The sequence below is a fragment of the Lachnellula hyalina genome, assembly GCF_007821495.1.
Source record: "Lachnellula hyalina strain CBS 185.66 chromosome Unknown contig00077, whole genome shotgun sequence".
Lineage (NCBI taxonomy): Eukaryota > Fungi > Ascomycota > Leotiomycetes > Helotiales > Lachnaceae > Lachnellula > Lachnellula hyalina.
Window position 1 is genome coordinate 127,445 of NW_022157191.1, and position 16,636 is coordinate 144,080.

The following is a 16,636-nucleotide window of genomic DNA, read 5'->3' on the forward strand; positions in this document are numbered from 1 at the left end:
AGCATAGGTGCATAGGTATTTCTGTTTCTCAATATACTGGTTCACTTCCCCCTACTCAATATCCTTCTGGCAGGAACAGCCTCTGCTTACCTATCAGTACAGTACAGTACTGTACTCGACTGTATTACACCGTACCTTCTACTAGACCTCCCTGAACTTCCTAAATCAGGGGCCTTGCCCTAAAAGAAACTCTTTCTTTTGTGCCGCCCCGTACAGTAAGTACGCTATGATTCAGCCCTATTTTCTTTTTTCTTTCGTTTTACGTCACATCCTAGGCGTGTAGATCTGGAACTGCACTGCCCCACCATTCAAATCTTGCGCGTCCTTCCAACTTTACACTTCTTTTCATACAGGTTGGCGGCGACGACAAGAACAACATGTTCTCATACGGTCCGGTATCAGAATCCCCATCTGATCCAGACACCCATCTGTGCCTGTGTCTGTGTCTTGTCTCCTCGACCCGAGATCAACATACCTTATCAACGCACCCTTCCCTCGATCGACGACGACCATATTACCTACCACCCGTACTCCCTGACCCGCATCTTTCTCTCTATCCTCTCCTTCTCATTGACCCGTTGAACCATTGCATTGCGTCAATTACTTGTACTGCAGCTCCTGCATACATACATACATACATACTGCAAGAGACACGGTTAGAGTACCACTCACCTCCACGGAATTAGCTCCCGGCCTTTCCAGCCGCCTGGTAACGACCGTGCCGGCCCTTTACTGCATAAGTTGTAAGATGTAGCATGTAACCTTGCCTTGCACGTCAATAGCTAAGTGGTGTTCGGCCGCCCAGTCCGAAATGTGCTGGCAATCTATGGGGAGAGAAATATATTTTAGCATGTGCGACTGCAGGTCCAGAATGGCGGTCTGCTGAACGCTGTGCGAGGCAAGGTAAGGTAAGGTAAGCAGAGATGATCATTGCTGCCAAAGCGGTAACACGAGATAACATGAAAATGTCTGTTGAAAAGAACAATCAAGATCAATTCTATGGGCAAAGAAAGCCCTTGGTGACAGCTATGTCGCAAATAAGCTAGATATCTCATCTTACTATATACTCGTTGTCCAGAAGGCAGCCAGTCGCAATGCGTTTCGTGCAGCTCCTTTTCCAGACAGACATGCGTACTGTACAACCCGACCCAGGCAAGACAATCTTGAATCGATCTTTCTTTCTGTGGCACACCTCGTAATCTAAACGAGGAATCACACGTTCTCTATCCGAGGCCTTTCATTTGACCTTCGATATACCGGTATTTGATATACAAAAAGCGAGCCTCTTATCTCCTTTTTCGTCCACCTAGCCCTGGTTCCGAAAATAATTCGCGCGGTATATCTCCTCACCTCCTCGAGGGCCCAGACTCAGCATATCCCGTCGATCTTATTATGACTGGCAACTCTCTTTCCCATGGAGATTCAGTCGTCACGCCTGCCATAGGTGATGCAGGCTCCGCTGCTCCTCCGCTCTGACTTTGGCTCATGCCGCTCCCCCTATTGTTCTTTGCCATAGCGTAGGATTCATGGCTACCCAATTCCTCCGCGTCAAAGTCCCAATCTCTCCAAAAGTCCTTCTTCCCTTTGCATATACGCTTCAACCACGATGGCAACAGGCCCCCTCTTACTTTGTATGTCCAGTAATCCTTCTGTTCGTAATTCGGGGGGATGATTCGACCCTGAGAGACCTTGGCTAGGATCCATGTGCCGGTGTTGAGAATGATGTAGGTGACAATACCTGTAATAAGGCCATAGGCGATGGAGTACGTGAAAGGCATAACTGCCATGGTAAGAAATGCTGGGACTGAATCGCCGATGTACCGCCAGTTGATATCTATACAGGCTCGGGCCATCATGGCGCCAACAAGAATCAATGTGCAACCCGTTGCCCATGGTGGTATACTCGCAAATATAGGTGCAAAGAATATGGAGATGATAAAGCAGATACCTGTCACGCAGGCCGTGATACCTGTCGTTCCACCTTCCGATATTCCAGCTCCCGACTCGATGAAAGCGGTAACAGGGGGGCAACCAAAGACTGACCCAATTGTGATGCTCGTTGCATCCACGAGATACGCCACCGCACTTCCTTCAAAATCTTGCGTATCTTCGTCGATAGCACCGCAGAACCGTGCCATGGAATAAAGCGTCCCCGTAGCGTCCAGAATATCAACGTACAGGAAGGTAATTAGTGCTAGAGCAAATTGTCCGCCGTGTGCGCCTGAGATATTCCAATCCTGCACGCCAAGAACCTTGGTTATGGGGTGAAAAGTGACCACCTTTTTGAAGAAGTCGAATTTAAAATCACCGATAGTGGTGTGAGGGAAGTAAGTGACGGCCGTATCTCGTGGCCAGGAGATGACTGAAACTAAAAGTATCCCAACGATGATAGCACCCTTGACCCGGTACATCATTAAAAAGGCCGTGAATATTCCTCCACAAAATATCCCAACCCACATCGTTGGGTTGCGCATCTTGCCAGACGTACAAATACCGGTGATGGGGTCTCGAAGATCTTCGACACACCCAGCAAGTTGTAGAGGGTCAGTACTGCCTCCTGTTATTGCACCAATCCCAGCACTATATGTGAGCCCGATGAGTGTTAGGTAAAGGCCAATTCCAGCGCCGCTGGCAATTTTGAGGCTCTGAGGTATGGTCCGCGCCAGCCATTGCCGGAGTCCAAGTATTGACAGAGCAACAAAAATCAAGCCTTCCACGAATATAGCAGTCAGCGCAAGCTGATAACTTACAGGGCCCTGTCCATTAACGCCGACAACTTGGTATGTGAAATAGGCATTGAGACCCATTCCAGGTGCTAAGGCAATTGGCATGTTTGCGAAAAGTCCCATGCTAAAGCTCGCAAGCCCTGCGATAGCAGCCGTGGCGGTGACCAAGTCTCGGTTGACCTCCTGGGCGCATTTCGCATATCCAATAAACGACGGATTGCTTTTGTTCAAACAATAAGGGTCCTCAAAACCTGGGCTAGGATCGCAGACACATGTTCCCCCACTTGCTGGAATACCATTAGCGTACGCTTGTAGAGATCGTGGACTATGACTTGCTTGCTGTAATTGAAGCATTGACAGAAATGATGTATGCCATCGCAAAGAAAGTTGCTAGGCCGGCTCTTATTTCGGTCAAGAATCTCGAACCTTTCCTCTCATATCTGTGCCCAGAGAACTCGAGGCGGAACCGCCGTCCAACAATACTTTTGGCCACCGCCATGTTCGTTCTCTCAACCTGCGTTCTTTGTGAGTATGAACCAGAGAACACCAGAAAGATGGCATACCCAACCCATGACTCTTAATTATGTACTCCTTTTATATACTCGGAATGTGTGTGGAAGATATGAATATACTCAAACAAGATGGTCGGTAGAGTTGTACAAAGTCTTTAACTTGCGGGGCGTTATCTCCTTGAGAACATTTTTATTGTCCCCCAAACATAGCAACTTTCCCAGCCCGCAGAACACTTCGTTATGTATATCCACGGAGTCACCCTCGCGAGCCCCTTCTGACACGGGATAGATCAGAGCGGCCCCTTCCGAGCCGTTTGTAAGGGCTAGTCAAACGCGTGTAAGAAGTTTGCGCGGCCGGTCGTTGACAGGAAAACAAGACGGCTGCTACTGAGTAAGAAAAGAAATTAAATGGGGACAAGAGAAGTGGAAGTCCAAAATAGAAGATCTGCAGAGCGTGGGGTTTTGGGGGGACAGCTTGTGGACCTTGACCGCTCTGGTGGGATAAGCTAGGTGGGAGAAAATGAGTGCGGAAAGATCAGGAGCAATATAAGTAAGCATGGCAAGGCGACAAAACGACATAGATAACATGTGTCTGCTAAGCCCCTCGGTAGGGTAGGGCTAGCTAGACGGTGATATGACTTATGGATAGCATGTGTTTGCTGGATGGAGTAAGTTGTAGGGCTGGGTGGCCATGTGTAAAGAGACGCAGATAGGAGGATATCCACATAGAGAAGCTCTAATCTCACGTCCTCGTATCAGCTCCAAGAATCCAGAAATATGCCCGAAAGTGTGGATGTACAGCCAAACCATACAAATCCCATTCCCATTCGTCAAGATGGACGAGTTGATATCTGGTCTGTCCCCCTCTGTGTCCTACCCTACCCTACCCACCACTCGTGCCTCATTGAAGATGAGTGCTGGGAGGATTACAGAGGTACTGTAGGGTAGAGAACGGCAGGCAGGACATGCAACCAGAGGAGTCTCCAACAGATTGTAGCAGATTGCAGCGTACGGAGTAATTCCAAAGTAAGAAGCTGCGAGCGCACCCTTGCCAAAGAAAATTGCAAAGGAAAGCCTCCTGTGAGTCTGTGACACCTCTCTACTCCGTAGTAGTGGCAGCGCTGATAAGTTGGGGGGAGGAGCAGGGGCAGGGGGAGAGGGGGGTGCAGGTGCAGGTGCGCCGAGTTCCGCCTGCGTTATCCAGTGAGCGTGCGAGTAGCACTACAGTACAAGATTGCCGGCAGGCGGGGCACAGCATCTCTCCTGTCACAGAGCTGTGCGGTGTTAATGAGATGGAGATGAGCGCGTTAGCCATTTCAATAGACACATGGCGTAGTGGGGGGCGTGTGGTACTAATTCATCATCATACTGTACTGTACTTGCCATTGCGAGAGTAGGTAAAAGTATATCTGAGTGGAAAAAAGGCAGGATGAAGTTGCCTGAGGCTGCATTGCTACTCCCGATCCCGCTTTGCGCCCGAGAACCGGCCGGTACCGAAGGCAACACCAAGCCGAGATACTCGTAAATTACCAACACACCGGTCAGCACACCGCAGTCCAAAAACTGATTGTCCTAAGGTAGTTCAGGTAAGGTAAGGTATTGCATTGACCCTCGTTACGGTATATTTCTACTACGGAGTAGTACTTCGTAGTACGTTGGAACTGTGCGGAGACATCTCCGTAAACCTAAACCAACCTATCAATCTATCAACCTGAGCCGTGCCATAATTGGACGTTCCCGGGACAAGCGCCATTCTCCTGCCCCTGCCCTTCCACGCTTCCACGCCACGCTTCTTCCATGCTTCTTCCATCACATCATACAGTACATACTGTACAGTACCTGGCCTGGCGACCCGCATCTGATAAGCTGCTCATTTGGGGATAAACTCAAATCCTACCTGTCATGTTTCTTGCCTGCCCACCACTTGCCATTAAGAAAACGTCTTTCCTACCTTACTCTTAAGACTTGCAAGCTTTCACCAACCTGCAGAGACGTCCTATACAGTAAGTGCCGGGTGGATGAACCTGTGCAGAGCTTGTGTAGAACGCTGTACTGGCCCGTCATGCATGTATGTGTGCAGACAGAAGTGTTGCTCTTTAACGTCACGTTTCTCGTTCCGCTTTCCTCATGGCCGGTAAAAGTCCTAAACAACCTTCCTGATGGAATTATTCCTCATTTTCGTTAATGACCCATACGTAAATGACCTTACGGCCCAAGGGATTGCCTTACAAACAATGCAGTCGTCGACAGTTCTGCTGAACACCACCGCATAAAGGGTCATACAAAACACAAAGCTGGGTCCCAATATACGTCATGTACGGAGTACTGTGTCCCTCAAGCTAAACTCCCTCGCCCCCCCCACTAGTTCTGGGGCACAACATTCAAGGCAAACCATCCGAGCTGTGCACTGGGCACCAACGCTGCGGATGGGAAAATCGTCAGCGGGAGCCGACAGTGAGCTGTACAACATGCTCGCATGCTCTCACGCACGAATCCGCCATCTTGAAGTCCAGACCTCGCCATTTTGCCATGCATTGCAGCTCGTTACTGCCGCTGCAGAGCTGATCATGGCGTCAAGTCGGCATATTATCGTTGAAAGCGGTTGCGCGACAAGGACGACCGGAGGGGCCAAAATGAGATAGTTGGAGCAGAACAGGGAAATACCCCTATGCTCTCAGAGAACAAGAACTATCATCAAGGCCAAACTAGATACGTTCAGCTACCTGACTGACACTTCGTCTCACGCAGCCAGCCGGCACACCTGATTCCTATTTCGACATCTCACGGAGCGACCAGCTAGCTAACGTCCAATGTCATAGAGGAATCTGAGAACGCCTGATCACTTTGGGAAAAGAAGCCAAATAAGATGTATCCAACGAGGAACATTCCGGAACAAAGCTACCTGCTGCCTACGAAAATGATAGAATGAGAGACGCGAAACAGATCGAAAATAGGTTACTGATCAAAAGCTTCATTGAAGTTAGTGGGACCGGCTTCTTCATGATGTGCCCTCGCTTGGAGGCTCTGACAATAGGGAATATAAGGCATGGTGCGTGTCAGTTAGAAGAAAAGCTCCTTCGAGGGAAAGCAAGTGCTGTAAGATACTAACTTGCTGCATGTCACTATGAGCAAACGCTTTCGGAGATGGCCCACTCGGGCATAATAATAAAGAGTAGGTTTAAATATTTTAGAAATGCCTCTTTGAGCAGCTCGCCTCTAAATCATTTAGAATCAATCTATGTCTACGCTCCAAATATCATCCCAAGCCTTCAGCTACACCAATACGCGTACCCTAAATCAAACATGCAACGCCATAATGCATTCAGATGCCATTTTGTCCAACCCAACCCAACTGTAAAATTTCGCTTCTTTTATTCGAGAAAAGTAAAAAGATTCGTGTGCAGTATGTTCATAGCTCTCGTCGCCTCATATCCATCTATAACGCAGGATATATTTATTTCGCTCGCCCCTAAAGTTGTCAGTGTTCATTACCCAGGAATCAAAAGATTTGGGGCTGACCTTGAGATATCATTTCAATATTCACGTTATTTTCTCCCAATGTAGAGAACATTCTACCGGCGATTCCAATCATGTTTTTCATTTCTGCGCCCACTAAAGAGAGAATGGCCATGTTATTCAGGATGCTTACGTCTCCCACTTGCTCCAGTTCGCCTTTTGCTCTTAGGAGCTCGTCATCTGCGATATTAGCGGAGTGGATGGCCATGGAAACGTGGACCTCGCTGGTGGAAATGAGGTCTACAGATAACTGCCGCTTGTCGAGTATAGAGAAGACTTTTGCAAAGAAACCATGAGAGATGGATCGCTTATTCGAGTGAACGTTGATGACGGAAATTTTGTCCTTGATAGTAACTGCTGTTGGTCGCCTCGGCGTTTTCCTTGCATTTAATGAACTTGTGCTTCTTGAATGTGAAAGCTGGCCAGTCCCGAGCGCTGGGTCAGGGAGTACAATCGTGCCGTTGCCTCGGGGATTCTTGACGTTCTTAATCCGTATTCTTATTGGAGGTGTTGCATGGATGACTTGGTCCATGGTAAGGTGGTGAATGACTTCAGATCCGTAGAAAGTCAATTCTGCCGCTTCCGAGGGAGTGATGGTAGGAAGAAGTCTTGCTGTAGGTACTTTAGTGGGATCCGCTGTAAAGATACCATCGACCTCCTTCCAGACTTGCAGCTCTTCTGCTTCAAGCCCAACTGCTACCAGTGCAGCGCACAAGTCTGTATAGCCTCTTCCAATCTCCCCGTCCATCAAGCCACCTGGAACAGTGCCAAAATAACCTGTGATGACCGGCACTCTCTCTTCGCAAGCCAACACCTTTTCCGTAAGAGCAAGAGACATTTCTTTGTAGAATTCTAAGTCTATCCCCTTGGAGGTCTTGAAATGCACGACATCTGAAAGGTCAACGTACTCGGAGTCAACCCCCTGGGACATTGTTAGTTCCGTTGATGGTAATAAGACGTTGTCACTTACCCGATCTTGGAGTAAAGCTGCAAGGAAGCGACAGCTAAGCTTTTCTCCAAAGCTTACAATGCGATCCTTGGACCTCGAATCTATCTCTAAACGCCATCTCTCCGCAGCTAGTCGGTAGTCTATGAGTTCATTGCATTCGGCTTGAATTTCTTTTGTGAGTTCCAGTCGTATGCGCTCGTCTTGGATATGCGACTGGGCTGCGGAGACATGGTCTTCGGAAATGACATGGACCAGGCTTTCGTATTCCGTTACCAGGCTTTCGTATTGAATAGATTCTGTGTCTTTGAGGGAATTGACGGATTCGAGGACGCCATAGATTTCGAGTAAACTGTGGCTTCTGCATCAGCTTCGCGAGCGAAGGACGGGGGGGGTAGGAGGGGAGGAGGGGTAATTTTTGACTGACCGACTTGTTGTACCTTCGACTTTCTTGCCGGTGCTTCTTGCAGAGCAGACAACTGCAATTTTATTGTCCTTTAAACTCGCCCTAAAAGTGCAATTCATTAGTATTATCAAACAGAAACGAAGAGCATACAAACTGACCGTACAATGTCCTCTGCAATATTGACAGCAAATTTCCCCACGCTTGTCCCGCCAAACTTTTGGACGATCCAGCCTTGGCTACTGTTGTTCCTTTGGCGCATTGGGGCATTGGCTGGGACAGACACAGATACAGATGAAGCATTGCTATGCCCGGTGACGGCTGTGGCAGTATTCATTCTCCCGCGCGCTGTAGTAGGAATGCTGTGCTGCTGGAAGCTGTTGAAGCGTGGGAAAGAGTCATAAACATAAGTTTTCTCTCGAGGAAATCGTCACCGCACCCCCACCCCACTACCTTACCTTCTAGGTACCGTATCCTAGCTAGTACCAACCCAGCACGCTAAAATAGAAAATAGAATAAGGTTGAACCAATAGCGTCCATCCAGACCGGCATCTGATATAAATATTGTCAAGTCAAATGCTCTCAAACTCTCGAGCTTAGCTCCCAGATATATCTATGATTCTGGGCCACAATTGATCAAGACCTCAGTCAGCTGCTTCGTGAAGCTGGGCATTTGACGGCGCTTAGATTCGATTTGGAATATACTATATCAATTACTGGGTGCAAGTACCGGTATTCTAATCATAATTACTATCCCAGGCCTGTCCACCTCCACTCGGGTGCAAGGAACACTCTATACTCCTGCATGTCCCTTTCGTGGCTTTGCACTTGTGGTCAACCAAAAAGTAAAGTTCAAACAAAAAGACGGTAATCATAGCATTGCATGTCTAGGATATCCGTGGAGACATAGCAACCAATGACCGGGTACGCCCCTGCGCCCCTGCAGCATGCTTGCTTAACATGAATAAATACACAAACTCCTACACTAACATACCCATAACAGCGTCCAAAGATGTTCTGGCTTCCACCAATCCTGAATCGACCCAAGAAAAAGACCCCCTTACTACGCATCCAATGCGTAGTCTCCCTAATACAAAGCATAGCAGCCTACCCAATGTACACCGGTGCATCCAATCTACAAACCCAATCGTTTCGTCATCCGAGTCGTAAGAATCGTTCATCCCAACCAACCTGTCCCTAAAGAGATAAATAAGAAGTAGGTAACCTCCCAAAACGTGAACTCCAATGGAATAAAACAACGATTCTTCTCAGGCTGCCGAAGGCTGACGCAACAAATCGCTAGGCACGATTTGAGGACCAGATCTATTACGGTCGAAATCGTACTTTCCCATGGAGAAATCATCGTCAGGCGTTCGCATCCCAATTCCACTATCGTCATGACCCTGGCCAGCGGCTGCATTCATCGCAGCTTGACTTGTGACATCCATGGGTTGCGAGTTGGCAACTTCGACGCCGTTGTGTCGAAGAAATTCATCGCTTCCGCTGCTATAACGGCTTCCGTGTTGACTCGCTGCGCGGCTCCCAAGGGCCTGTTTTTCTTGGATGTTGGGAGACCCGTGCGATGTCTTGTAGTCCATAAATCCGCCTTGCTCAGCCAGGAAAACGATCATTTCATCAATCCAGCACTTTGTGACCCACCATGCACCAAAACTCTTCCCTTGTGATATAGTGAGATCTCTCATAACTGCTGTTCCAACACTTTGGACGCACCATACGATCTCGGCGTGGGTAGCGTAAGGAAATTTTCCAGACAATGATGCGAGGAAATTAACCCAGCGATCAAGAACGTTTTCCGTAGTTGAGTCTGCATGGATGCTCGTTTGCTGTTGACGTCCAGTACGCAGAGCCATTTCCCCATACGGTGTTGCCCCTTCAATCTCCCACGGAACCCCAATCGGGTCTAGAAGATCTCGCAATTCTGTTAATAGCAGATTAACTACGTCGTCCATGCCTCTCGTTGGGACGCACTCGGCGATCTTGCGAGTTCGGACCATGGTGATCCAATCCTCGTACATCTGATCTCTATTGGCAGGATTTGACAGCATATTTGCTGCGGCATGAGCTGTCAGGTTCACTCTCAGTTCGCGGTCCAATAACCCTGCAAAGAGCGTCGCTGGGGCGACTTTTGCGTCAACAACGTGCCTTGGGTGGGCATGAAAAGTCGTTTGAATATGAGGAACAAGTCGTTCTGAGATGTTTCTCAGCGTATCCAAGACCGGTTTTGGCGCTACCTGTAGGGTCAGTGGAGCTACGGTTCGCATCATGTTCTGGTACATGACAAAATCACATGCTTCGATCCAGGGCGCGATGCTAGGATTCGCGAATAATTTCTGTACCGGCATCGTGAGGGTACCATGGAAAGAGGTGAATAAGTGGAAGAACATTTTTTCTTTGCAGTAGCGAATGCACTCTACAAGTGAAGTGCAGTGAGAACGATAGAGGGCTGTCAAGGCAGTTGCAGCGTCAGGATCTGTACCGGCTGGTACGAAAGGCTCGATCTTGGGAAGAGTGAGGGCTGCTTGTTCTTGAGCTGGTGGTTCGCCAATAGGTGCAAAATGAAGCCGCTGTGACACCTTGCTTGCTGTGGACTCAAGCTGAGAAATTCCTGAAACGACAGGATGGTTGTAAAGACTATGGGGTCTGATAAATCCTTCGCATCTCAGCCCTGTCTGCTCAGGCATCTGAGCAATTTCAGGGGACGGGAATGTAGCTCTATCTACAGGGTATTGCGCTTGAGATGGCATGCTTTGGCTAGTATCTGTGAGCTCCAAACCAGGAATGAATTGAGTGAAGCCATACCTGAAGCTTTGGATGAAGCTGGGCGTATCATTAAAACCTTGAATTGATGGCATATTTTGCGCCTCAGACAACTGCGGTTGATCGTCCTTGAGACTGAAGTTGACGTAGTGATACTTGGATTCACCTCGCACGCCCAGCCTTCGCGTCTTAAGTCCTGGGAAAAGCACACGTACAAGTTTTCCAAAAGATGCAGGATTCAGGACTGTGACTCGTTCTGTAGCGCATCTCGACACGTAGTTTGCATAGACACGACCTCTCGGTACAGAACCTTTACCTTTATCACAAACTTGGTTAATCCTAAGATAAATATCTATCAGCACTCTGCACTCGACAACATGTGCTACTGGAGACGAATACGTACCAGAGCATCGCAAACACTTGTCGCTGTCTTTCGGATTGCGGCCCTCTTTCATTTCCCTGCAGCTCACTTGCTACTTCTGGCAAAGACCGGTGCTTGTTTGATTGAAATAGCTGTCGCATCTCCAACTCATTCGCCGCACTTGATTTGGAGGCTTTCTTCGCTGGCCCACTGGCTCCTGCCAACGAGTCAACCTCATCTTGCTCATCGCTACGACCCTCCAAAAGCTGGCTGTCGGCTTCATTATAGCTCGGTCCATACTCCACAGGAAGAGATTGACGTCCATTCTCCGGTTTGTATTGAGTCTCATGGGAATAGGGCAAACCATGATGCGGACCGCCTCCAAGTGCCGGGTCTAAATCATAACCGCGGGGATTTTGCAGCTGCGAAGCCGACTGAATGACCATATCTTCGGGCGTCATCTGGTGGGTCATGTCCCCAAATCTTTGTTGCGCAAGCGCATTCGGATCATAATATTGCGTATGGTATTCCGTGGTGGCATCTACGTTTTGTTGACTGACAAGTGGTTGAGTAAGTCCGCTGTGTACGCTGGTAGTTGACGCTCTAGAGAGTGGTCTTTTTCTGCTTCTATTTGAAGCCGCGGTGTTTGATCTTGACCTAGATTTTGGAAGTTTGGGGTCTGCTGGTGGTTGGTCTGTTTGGATGAGTTAGCAGGTCTATCTACAGACAGAAGGCAAATAGTGACGGAATCTTGCGAGGGGGGACTCGAAAACACTCACCCATGATAGCGGCTAGGATTGACGACAATGCTTCTTCTATGGAATTGCTGGTAGCGTCGAATCTGCTACGAGTGCAGTTGGCTGGGGGTTGTTTACAGATTTGTCGGCCTCGCGCCTGGTCGTATTGGCGTGTAAATTGTCGTTCACGAGTCGCGCCTTATCGGCGATTGTATCGCTGGATACAATAATGAAGCCGTGGCGTCAAGAGATCGCTGACAGTCGTGGAGGGGAACGGGGGGGGGGGGGGGGATTTGATGGTTGTTTACCTCAAGTGTTATGATGGATGTGTTGAAGGAGCGACCGCTTACTAAAGGCCTTGGCGCGGCCGCGGCTTCAAGAATGCATTGTATAACCTGATTCATTTACATGGCCTATACGTATTACAAACCTGCCTAATATATGACACAGAGTAGCATCTAGCTATTAAAGATGAAAATAAAACCTACTGCAACCGAAAGTCGCGTATAGAGGAAAAGAACAGTCCTGTTATTTTGATCATACTCGAGTTTATAGCGAAAGTTAGGAATTGGGGCTATAATATAGCATAGTGGCAACTCATAAAACTTCATTCCTTCTACACTTCACGATCAATAACAACGCAATATCAGCAAAAACTTGGCACACGTAGCTCTATATAACAATTCATATAAAACGATTCCTAGCCCAAGAAGACCAAAAGAGATTCGTCCCGTTATCCCTTTTCCCATTATCCCTACCCTCCGATATTCCACCACGACTCCACCGGCATAAGCCACCCACAAATATCATTGTGGCCGAGACATCTCTTTCGTAATCCAGTCGATAACTCATTAATTGATGAAAACCCCAAAATTCTGCCATCATATTGGTTGAAGCGGCTTGGCCAGCCTTTCAAGGGGCTTACTTAGCTTGCACTGTTTACAAGGTCTTGTCGCCGGCAGAGTCGACCTTTGAGCGAAGGTTTGCCGCAGTTGCGCCAGCTCCAGTGAAATAGCGAGAGAATACTGGCTGAACGAATGAACGGAAGACGACTTGAGCGCCGCTGTACGGGCTGTCAGTATGGCGCACGAATGAAGGGGTCGGTAGACTCACCTAGTGACTGGAAGAGCAAGCCAGAGCACGAGGAGAAACTTGAAGGTGTAGTAGAAGGGGAACCAATAGACAGCATTAACAGCGCTTTCAAACACCGTGAAAAATGCGAACACGACCCAATACTGTAGGCGGAGTATTAGTATATTGTTGGCAGTGGAGTCAGATGTTGTGGCATACCGTGAGCCACTGAGTGTCGTCGGCCTTGCCGACAGAGAACAATGCTTCCAGGGAGTAGTAGCCTGGAATGACGAATCCGGCGATGTTCGTAAGAAACTGACCAGCGATGTTGAAGAAGATGAAGAAGAAGTAGAATGCGCCCAATCCGAGAAAGGCGTAAACCTTGGGAACCGAAGTCTGCTTCTCAAGGTTGTTCAAGCTTGGGTACTTGGAAAGCTGGTTGAGCGATTAGTGAGTATTTGATTCTAATTCAACAGCGCAACGTCGCGCAGCGAAGAAATCTCTATCGCAGCTGCCAGGCGATTTGGATGCGCAGAACTCGTGGTCATTGTGTGCTTACCTCCTTATCAAGGTGAGCGATGTAGCTCTGGGTTTTGTCTTGGAAGGACGACATGATGAATGGTGTATATGCACAGGTGCGATTAGCTTGCAAAAAAAAGAGTCTTGGGAGAACGTGCTTGTTCTTGTTGAACTGGAATGTTTGGTGTTGGAGATGGACAAAGGACGTTGCAAGTGTGTTGAAGGGGAAGAAGATATGACGACTTGCATGAGGGAAGAACTGTCCAGTAGTACGTAGCTTCCTTTGGGAGGATCGATAACCCTGCTTGGCCGGGGTGATGGCCACGTGACAAGCTCAATTCAAGATTCGGGATTGCAGACTAAGTATTATTTAGGTACCTAGGTACCTTAGTGTTTCAGAAGTGGTATTATGGGTCTATAAGAAGCTGCATGGTGTATATTTATTCTAGTTATATATACCTTCAAGCATCAAGGGAGCTGAGAAGAGTACTGGATTGTTCACGTTCACATGCGTTACGTTTACTATACCGTCCATTTCAGGGCTAGTGCTAAAAATAGGGGTTGATACCTTAGCCTAAGGTACCTAGGAAGATAGAGAGGCGAGAGGTTTGAGCTTCACGTTTGAAGGAGGTCAGATTAAAACCTACACACAACAATCTCTCCAAAATCAGAGATTAAGCAACAGGTTGACGACCACCAGAAAGTAGCGCAGCGATGCGACTCCAATGTTCCTTCGACCAGTAGAATCTTTTCCTACCAAACTCAGCATCGCGGAAACCCGATGCGCCGTGCGCTGAGAGCACAATGCCCCTCACCAAGCTCAGCCCACTACAGTCGCGGCTCGCAGCATCCCTCATAGCATCACTTCTACTCTTGCTGTTATACTTTACGTTTGCGTCTCCTCACTTTGCATATGCCACCGACGTCGATTCAATACGACCCGAAGATCACAACCACGAGCGGTTACTGGAGAGGCCGTTTCTGGATGTCGATATGGAAGAGTTGGAACGGGGAGAGATATCATACGAGGCAGAATTCATAGGTGTCGATCGGGGAATCATTGGCAGAGCTCCTACAGGCAATGAGCCTAAAGAAGTAATTAACAATCGTCTAGAGACGACAAACATTGCCTTGGGACAAACGGTGTCGTATATCTTCTCTAATGCCTCGCTATATGGCGAGAAATCGACAACGAAAGCTTTTTTATCTCCTTTGCGGATTCAAGGACGAGATTTTGAGGAAGATGAATTAGAAGACGACAGTCAAGAGAGTGGGGACCTCAAACTGAAAGCTAGACAGTCGAGCTCAAATTCTCGAACATTATATATTTCTGTCACTGCTTGCGTTCAGCCAACAGCACTTGATACTAGCATACATGTACCCCCGCCGCAACTTCAGTTGTATGTATCACAGTCAGCAAACAATACCAATCCTGGTCCTGGGACATCTCCTCAGGATATGATCGAGTTGGAAGGAGGCTATGTGATGCTCGCCCTCAATGCTACAGGCGATGTTTACTTTGGGGTCTTCGGCAACAATAACACCCAAACAACATATACAGACCATCCTTGGGAGGTTGAGATCGCGGCCTCTATTGATGCTCCTTACCATTATTATTACGATTCGTCGGATAATCTTTCACTGGTGGATAGCGACACAGGCTCTGCATTATTACTTGCTGGTAACCCGATGAAGCTCGACGGAGATGGCCAAAACCACGCTAAATGGATGGACGTTTCAACACCGTTTAGTCTATTTGCCCGGGACATGAGTGATCAATCTATCGTAGGGCTTGAAAATTCCTACTGCGCCTGGACGAAGGGGGAGCCGGGGATCCAAGTGGGAAGTTCTGTGGCCAAGCGGGAAGTTGACCAGTTGCCTGATGAGCAATTCTACGTCCAAGGTCTGTCTGGTGGTTCAAAATACCGTGCCGCCCTCGCTATGAATGGGAACTCGACGAGTTCTGGATCCGGCATCGTTGGAGGTGGAGGTATTGTCTTCCGAGCGACAAACTTCAGTACCCTCTCAGGTATGTTTCTCTCATCCCTTGGTTGAAAGCCAGCTGACTCGTCAAGATGGAAACTGTGCTGTAATTACCAACCTATCCTTCTGTGATGCGGTGTCATACGCGGTCCCAAGCAATCCAACAAAGTTTCCCAATTCGACAGCCTTGGCCGACTTCTACGATAACTATGCCAGGCAACAATTCGGATATTTTCAGAATGTTTTGAATATGACACCTTGTGAAACGACTGGATCCGCTCAGTACTCTCTCGCCCGCAACTGTGATAATTGCACTACAGCATATAAGGAGTGGTTATGTGCAGTTGCAATCCCGCGCTGCACTGAAAACTCGACCGATTCCCAAGACTATCTTCGAGTGCGTGCAATGGGCTACCCGTTCCCAAATGGGTCGTATCACCCGGATTATGTCGAACTAGGTGCTCAAGGTGCATTTGTCAGGAATTCACGCAACCCAGTGATTGACGCGAATGTAACGTCTGGACCATATAAGGAGCTTCTTCCATGTGAAGATTTATGCTACCATGTGGTTCAAAGCTGCCCCGCTTCGATGACTTTCGATTGCCCACTACCTGGCAGTATTTCGTTCAACCAAAGTTATGGGCAAATCAATGGTGCATTTAGTAATTCGTCGACAGGTGAAATGACCCCAGCTCATTGCAATTACCCGGGGCCGCTTCCTTCGCTATCCGCTGGTAGTCTGGCATTACCTTCGCAGGTGCTAATGGTTCTCATGTTGGTTGCAATGGGGACAGTGTACATATGAGCAGCAGAAAGCTGGTTCTGGTCTGAGTTTGCATGGGGTCTTTGGGGTTTGGGGTTTTGGTAGCATTGGGTGGCGCAAGGACGTGGAGTTTGATCTATAAGGAACGGGTGGCCCTACGAAGACCAATGTACTTAGAGGCGAGGGCATGTTTATGCTGAGGTCCTCGAAAGGTTCTATAGAGGAGGGGACCGGCTTTTGTATCTTGTATCAGACCAGGCTACATATGGGGGTCATATCAGAAGTTTATCATTTATCAACCACTTTCACCGCACTGCATCT

The 16,636-nt window shown here is 48.3% G+C and overlaps 4 protein-coding genes across 4 annotated transcripts; 1 reads left to right on the forward strand and 3 right to left on the reverse strand.

Annotated features, from left to right (window-relative positions):
- Positions 1-6,609: 6,609 nt before the first annotated feature.
- On the reverse strand, positions 6,610-8,440 carry FUB3 (Aspartate kinase; the record flags this gene model as incomplete). Its single annotated transcript, XM_031148981.1, has 5 exons — positions 6,610-6,707; positions 6,758-7,676; positions 7,725-8,052; positions 8,128-8,208; positions 8,265-8,440. The coding sequence occupies 5 exons, from the start codon at positions 8,438-8,440 to the stop codon at positions 6,610-6,612; spliced, it is 1,602 nt and encodes a 533-aa protein (XP_031004905.1).
- Positions 8,441-9,371: 931 nt separating this feature from the next.
- Positions 9,372-12,025, reverse strand: RFX1 (Transcriptional regulator; the record flags this gene model as incomplete). Its single annotated transcript, XM_031148982.1, has 3 exons — positions 9,372-11,220; positions 11,285-11,936; positions 12,022-12,025. 3 exons carry the CDS (start codon positions 12,023-12,025, stop codon positions 9,372-9,374), a joined length of 2,505 nt encoding a protein of 834 aa, XP_031004904.1.
- An 893-nt stretch (positions 12,026-12,918) lies between these two features.
- yop1 lies at positions 12,919-13,663 on the reverse strand (the record flags this gene model as incomplete). The annotated part of the gene is made up of 4 exons (XM_031148983.1): positions 12,919-13,051; positions 13,093-13,214; positions 13,270-13,485; positions 13,610-13,663. The coding sequence occupies 4 exons, from the start codon at positions 13,661-13,663 to the stop codon at positions 12,919-12,921; spliced, it is 525 nt and encodes a 174-aa protein (XP_031004909.1).
- A 710-nt stretch (positions 13,664-14,373) lies between these two features.
- Positions 14,374-16,357, forward strand: ehs1 (Calcium influx-promoting protein; the record flags this gene model as incomplete). The annotated part of the gene is made up of 2 exons (XM_031148984.1): positions 14,374-15,598; positions 15,645-16,357. 2 exons carry the CDS (start codon positions 14,374-14,376, stop codon positions 16,355-16,357), a joined length of 1,938 nt encoding a protein of 645 aa, XP_031004908.1.
- Between the last annotated feature and the right edge of the window lie 279 nt (positions 16,358-16,636).